Raw genomic sequence first — 7,012 nt, 5'->3', positions numbered from 1 at the left:
ATAATGTGGCTCTTAAACTCCGCGTTTACAACTAAGTGTTGTACAGTATTTAAATATATTAGTGTTAGTAATATGTAATAATAAAATAATAATATCATAGTCTCCTATAATGTCAGGATCCTGTGATATGGTTTCTAGACTCTTGGTTAATGATATTTGTAGTTATACCTCGTCTAGGGATATTCGGATGGTTAGGCAGTTTCCTTGGATGACTTACTTACAGAATTATCACATTTGGAGTTTGGTTAGTTGGTACTTAAGGTTACAATTAAGGCGCCGCTGACCTGGCATGTCATATATATATTTATAGCCGTCAGAAGCGAGGTAATTGGGTGAAACGCCATTACGAATCCTGTGAGAACGGAAGCACGAATCTTACTCGGAAAATTTTTAAATTGAAGCTTGAATAAAAGTGTACGTGGCTAACTGAGTCACTGGTCATGCAAATCGCTGATAATGTTTATAATAAAGAATAATGAAGTGAATAAAATCACGCCACAACAAACATAGCCGATCGGAGTTACCGCATGTTGAATATTCACTGATTGCACTGTTTCACAATTTCTTTCACTCTCGCCAGACAGTTAGCCACGTACAAAAGCACTCACTTCATTCGGGAAAACTTATACTATCAGTTATGTTTTTGTAAATATGGCACGATTCGTAACGGCGATTTTCATGTGACAGCAGCCCGTTCATGGCCCACAAGAAGTATGTCTCGATCTGTATCTGATATCATTGGTTGGATCTAACAGAACAAGCCAATGAAATCAGCGTTATTTCACCAGGTCATCAGGTGTTATTTCACCGTTTAATATTCAGACGCGCTGCACGTACTTATGACGTCACGATTTGATATTTTCAAGTCAGTTCAGTGGCGCTTTAAGGATGTCAATCGCGAAAGTCAGAAAATGTCCCTAGGAGCCCACCGTTAGCTGTGGTCGCATAGGAACATTTTCTGACAGTCGCGATTGGTATTGCGTCGGCTGATTTGTTACGTTCTGAGAGGAACGCCATGATTCACTGCGTAATTTTGGTTAATCTCTTGACTTACGTAGTTGATGTTCGAAAATCTGCTGATCAGCTCCTCAGCTCTTCTCGTTCGGCTCAATTAATTCTGAGAGTTTGTAAGGCAATTAGGCTCGTGCCAACCATCACTATGCGTGATTGAAATAATTCTCTTCACACAACACTTTAATTTAGAATAAATATTTATTAATAATCAACAATCTCCGTCAACTTCTCAGTTGTCGAATTTACGATGGTTCATAATTTGGTGTTTTGCTTATCACAATCACAACTGTTATTAAATCTTCGAGGTTCTGAGTGACTTTATTCACTGAGTCTAAACTTTTCTATGATTTCTGGATTAAACTCTGTTCTAAGGTTGTTCTGTTTTCTATGATGTCTAAAACTTTTCTCTTTGATGTCTGGATTTATTCTGATCTAATTTGAATTAGGGTTGAGAAAAGAGGTGGAAAAAGTAGGAGGAGTTCGAAAGGGTTACAGTTTCTCGCGGGTCTAGGATGATTGGATGAGGATATTAATTAGTATGGGGGTAAAGTTTCTGGTTAGTGCGTAGGATCTTGGCGGGGAATTAGCGTGCGGTGGTTGGTTTAGAAAGCAAGCGGCGATACGCTAATTGGCCGCGTGATCATTAAATAAGGGCGCTATTCCTAATTCTGAGAATAAGGCTTCTTTATCTGAGAGCTATTCATGATTTCTCTTCCCACGTTTCCTCTGTTTAGTCTACTCGACTATCTTTATTGAGTGATAATTGCAAGTGATTATTGACTTGAATTATTGCAGGTGTTTATTACTTTGAGTTATTGCAAGTGTTTATTGCCCTGAATTATTGCAAGTGTTTATTACTTTGAAGCATTGCAGCTGCGATCGTAAATTAAGGGATTTATTTGAAAGCTAATGTTGAAAAATATAACGGTCAAATGTGAGAAAAATATAAGTACCATATATGTATATAAGTTTAGCTGATGAAATAACGGTTAATATAGCGTAGAGAACTATCGATATAAGAATATTGTACTTTATGATTACAATTGTGCATGTCGGTATTAGTCTAAGAACTACGGGTAAGAGCTCCTAAAGCTCTCCTATGGTAACTGCACATCGGTAATGTAGGATACAGAGAGGGTGCCCCCGTGGATACCGGCTGGCACGTAACAGCTTAATAAGGCGCAGACTGTCGGCCAATAAAGTTCGAATGACTTGACGCACGTGCATAAACGTAAGTCAAGAGTATAACCTAAATCACGCAATGAATCAGAAGCAACTCGCAACATTTCTCTCAGGATGTAACACCATGGCTGAATCATTAAAATAAACAAATGTTATACTTTGCAAAGACGTTGCAAAGCAAAAGGTGGCCTTTGGCCAGGTGTGCAAAAGTTAACAATCTGTCTCTGAGTTTCATTGGAATGAATCAATGTCCACGAAACTAACAACCACTAACTGAGCCTATCTATATTTTGGCATCATGAGGGTTGGGGGCTAAATATGTTTTACAATAAAAGGGTTACATTTTTTTACGTATATCATTATTCAAATCATTCACTTGAATTCATTATTATTTACTTGAAGCCTACCACCCCGTCATAGCCACGGTGTGGGTTCGCCATTGTTGGTCTAATTTTGACAATTTTTAACCTATAAATTAACTTCAAATAATTTCTCAAAAGTTGCACCTGTATAATTCACCACTTTTACTAGTCTTCGATGTCCAATTACCATAAATACTCTTTTTCCACGTACAATTACTGTCATAGCGATTAATATCGAATTTGCAGAATCAGCTACCCTCATAGAAGATCGTTCTGCACTTGCATACTAACGTCATCGACCACTAAAATTGAAAAATGTTTCACATAGGATAATTTTTTATGTATGATAACGCAAAATACTTACTAAATGTGGCAATTGGATAAAATAATACTACAGTTAAATACATGATGTGATACTAGGGTTTCAAAAGATTCATCACTTTTAAATATCTGGTAATGGTTTCATCGATATCTGGCCAGAGCAGTCATATTTTGTGAGTCAGTCAATCGTTTTTTTTTATCAAGTAACGTCTATCTATATGGTTATAGGTAATGTTGCGTAGGTACTATATATGGTATCAGGTAATGTTGAAGGGTTCAAAGCCTTACTGATCCCACAAAGTTCGTTCATAATTGAAAAAATGAAATCATTTTATTAATAAAAATTATAAGTTGAGTGTATACAACGAAGTAATTTCATATCTTGCTATTTTTTTCCTTCAACCATGATTATGTGGTACCCAAATTTCGTTTTAACTGGCGGGTCAGTGTATACTGGTGAACCAATACTCGATATTGGTAATGCAAAGGCTGCCTCTTGAAATGGCCCAACCATAGAACCACGAGTCATCCAGCCCAGATCTCCCTAAATTCAGTTGATTATTAATATACTTTTATTACAAAAAATTTTTGGTCATTAATTTAAAAATACATAATTGAAATCATTTATTTTTGTTAATTAGCCAGCTATCAAGGATTGTTGAAAGGGTATACATTACAGGTATATGAGCAGGTGACTGTAAATATGAATGAATTTTTGGAATTTATACATCGACAACCAATTATTCGATTCGATCTGGGTTTGTTTTATTCATATCCCAATTGCATGGAATATTATAGTCAAATGTAATCTGTCGTTTATTACATATTGTGAATTTTTGTACAGGGAAAAACTCCTTTAAATTTGTTCCTATTACTTTATCAATAAACCAAAGTATTACAACTATACGAATTTCCCATAGAAGTAAAAAATTTTAAAGCATGGGAGTGAAAAAATCGGTATTCAAACAAGAGTTCATCAATTTATTTACTTGTAAATCAACTTGTAAATAGTAAATTTAGCGATAATCAGTAGTTTGAAATCAATCTGGTCTTTTTGTTGTGTAAATAGCCTCAAGTCTTATCTTTAATTTTTTAACAATTGGATAATATTAATTTACGACTCTTATTATGACCAGAATTTAATTGCCCCAACTTTTCAATTATATTGATTGTAATCATAACTTAGCATAAAAATAGTGGCGCGCAGTTGCAGGTATTAAGGAAAAGAGGCAAGTGAAAGTAATATTGAGAAATAGTAGCAAAATAGAAGCATAAGTAACACAGTGGAAAGCCATCTAGTACCTAAAAAGGTAACAAGCAAAGAATTATTAGATTATCACTGATATATTTGGAATTGTCAACAAAACTATAATGATTATCGTTGTATCTAAGTAGTGATGAAAACCTATGAGCTCATTGTGAAAAATAAAACTTAGTTTTTACTGAGGCTTTGCAGTACGAAAAATGCTAGCTATCTTTGGGAGAACATCAGAATAGTATTTTTCAGAATCTCCAGGGTTGGAGAATCTTACGATCGAGGTGCCAACAATGTTTTTTCATCAAGTATACATAACGTATACGCCTCTGTTTTCTGGCTGTGAAGTTAAACTTTATACTTACAAAAGTATGACTTGACGGGTGCAAAAACATGACCGAAAAGGCGTACCTTACAGACACTCAATCGAAATTTAAACTGACAATAAAAAGGATGTCAAGGGACAGATGATAACATTTGACTACACCTTAAATTTAATTCCTGGCAATGATTGAGCTTCTGTTTAATAGTTCATATTCCATTCATAAGAAAGTGGACGCATAGATTTTACACTTTGAATAAAACGTTCAGAAAGGAAAAACCTTGAGTAACAGACCATAAATTTGAAACTTTCCATGATGTAATTGTAAACGTCTAGTATAGATAGTTAATATAATTTGGGTGGATAAGAACTTCTTTCGGATAAAAGTGGGTTTTCTAAAAGAGAGAACTGATTAATAAAATGACGTTAACGCACAATCAATTTTTTGCAATTTCAGAATTACTGAACACGTTGAATGTGCAAACTGTGTGTGGTACGTTTGGCATTATTTATACAGTATACTGAATTTCATCAGTACTAATGTTGTGAAACAAATGAGGTATTTCTCTAAAAATTCATTGTTACAAAATAGTAACAGACTTTAAATTTGTTTGTCAAAAGAGTTTAATACTTACACCAGAGCGTGCTTTGTCTTCGCTGTAGGTAGTAGCTACTTCGTTAAATTTTTGACCAGCCTTGAGTTTTTCCATTGCCTCTAGAATCTTGGATTGTTTTTCACAGAGAATGTGCCTTACCTGGGATGATATTCATTGGTATACATATTACATAGATATTTATATAGGTATTAAATATGCACATTGCAATTAATTACACAGTGATACACTATACAAATCCACTGTTGCGTTTATTTTGTCTTGTAGCTCTTCGCAAATGAACATTTGGGATTGTGAGATTTATTGAATGGCTAGTCTAGATGTCAGAGTGATATAAAAAAAAGTGCGCCGTTTATTGTGAATTGGATAATATAATCACTTTAACTGCGGTCCCCCCTTTTTTATTGCTGTCTCCCTTGTCGCCTTCATTTCCACCTTTCGATTTTCCAGCAGCAGCATTTTTTTTTGGGGGCATTATAATGATTTACACACCAGAGAGATCAAAAATTTTATACAATATATGTATATCACTCCAGCAGAAATTCTAAACATACATTATTGTTCGCAGCTGATGATACACCAAGGATGCGTTCCGAAACTAGCTATCGGCGCTAAGAACTCCCTAGGACTGGGCTAGAGCTTGGAGGTTGTAGTGCACAGAGTGTAACATCCGACCGGAACGTCCGTATGTTTTATTGTTTATGATTATTCCCTAACATTAGTTACCAACTAACCAAAACTCTAAATGTGAGAACTCTGTAAGAAAGTCATTCAAGGAAACTGCTTAACCATCTGAAAGCCCCTAGATGAGGCATAACAACCATTATCATTAATCAAGAGTCCAGAAACCATATTACAAGATCCTCACATTACAGGAGACTATGATATTATTATTTTATTATCACAATTTACTAACACCATTATATCGAAATATTATACAATACCTAGTTGCAAACACGGAGTTTAGAGCCACATTATAGGCAACCTAAGCTACAGCCTACAGCCCACGAGATAGATAAGACTATAACATGAAGATATATAATCAATATAATATAAAATTAATAACATTAGAGAAATAACCTGTAAAGGCCAGGGACTGCGATACCTCCAAATACGTAAATACAAATTATTCAACATTCCCTTCCAAAACGCCGTATTGTAGGCAACGCGCCCAACTTTGGAGGTAACGTAGACCTTCTATTGCAGAACCGTACAGAACGCCACCTGGAGAGTGTATCAGTAACATAATAACAAAATCACCGAAGGTAAACTAACTCACGGGATGATTCTGTGGGGCGAGGCAATCAAAAGGTAACTCAGGAAAATAATGATGAATAGACTATTATTAAATCATCAAAATCAAAACATCCACATTATTTTTGAAGACGAAGTATAATAGTGTTCCAGGATTAATTATCTTCTATAAAATATATCAAATATTATATTAGAGAACGCTCTTGTATCGCAGCTAAACATTAAGCAAGCAAATTAATCAATTATCTTCTATATAACCCTTCATTATATTCCCTAGCATACTAGAACATTCTAGAAATAAAAGTACGCTTGTAATATAACGCCCCGTACGCTCGGGAACGCCGACATTGTATAAAATCAAAACCAACATAATGATGTAAGTAAAGCTCACACGGATTCAACCCTAGGAAGCGGCGATCTCGAGCATACGCGCGTTACGCGGCCGAAGGCCACCTCATAAAGTTGTGTTAGACCCCCTACTCCTTCAGTACAACTACCAAGGGACCGCGCGCCTATCGACGAATACACTAGCGCGTTACACCAACACACATATACATGAAACTCATACCCATAACGTACACTAATTCAAATCCTAAAAAACGAATACCACTCTAGTTTCCAATCTTAGAGAGGGGGTATGGAGCAAAGAGTTGGGGGCACAGTCCAAAGTCCAACTTTGCACCCAACA

The 7,012-nt window shown here is 35.6% G+C and overlaps 1 protein-coding gene across 1 annotated transcript; it reads right to left on the bottom strand.

Moving 5' to 3' along the window:
- Positions 1–3,180: 3,180 nt before the first annotated feature.
- Positions 3,181–5,638, bottom strand: LOC124411087 (peptidyl-prolyl cis-trans isomerase NIMA-interacting 4). Its single transcript, XM_046889969.1, has 3 exons — positions 5,450–5,638; positions 5,092–5,211; positions 3,181–3,423 (listed from the first exon to the last, which is right to left on the bottom strand). Exons 1-3 carry the CDS (start codon positions 5,543–5,545, stop codon positions 3,265–3,267), a joined length of 375 nt encoding a protein of 124 aa, XP_046745925.1. The 5' UTR covers positions 5,546–5,638; the 3' UTR covers positions 3,181–3,264.
- Between the last annotated feature and the right edge of the window lie 1,374 nt (positions 5,639–7,012).

The sequence above is a fragment of the Diprion similis genome, chromosome 10 (assembly GCF_021155765.1).
Source record: "Diprion similis isolate iyDipSimi1 chromosome 10, iyDipSimi1.1, whole genome shotgun sequence".
Classification (NCBI taxonomy): Eukaryota; Metazoa; Arthropoda; class Insecta; order Hymenoptera; family Diprionidae; genus Diprion; species Diprion similis.
The sequence above is the reverse complement of the archived record's forward strand: the minus strand, read 5'-3'. Positions and strand labels throughout refer to the sequence as shown.

Coding starts and splice junctions, on each gene's coding strand:
- LOC124411087 (XM_046889969.1), bottom strand. CDS start 5,545: ATGCCCCCAAAAAAAAATGCTGCTGCTGGAAAATCGAAAGGTGGAAAT. Junction 5,212..5,449: donor AAGGGGGGACCGCAGTTAAA/GTGATTATATTA, acceptor ATATCATCCCAG/GTAAGGCACATTCTCTGTGA. Junction 3,424..5,091: donor AAGACAAAGCACGCTCTGGT/GTAAGTATTAAA, acceptor AACTGAATTTAG/GGAGATCTGGGCTGGATGAC.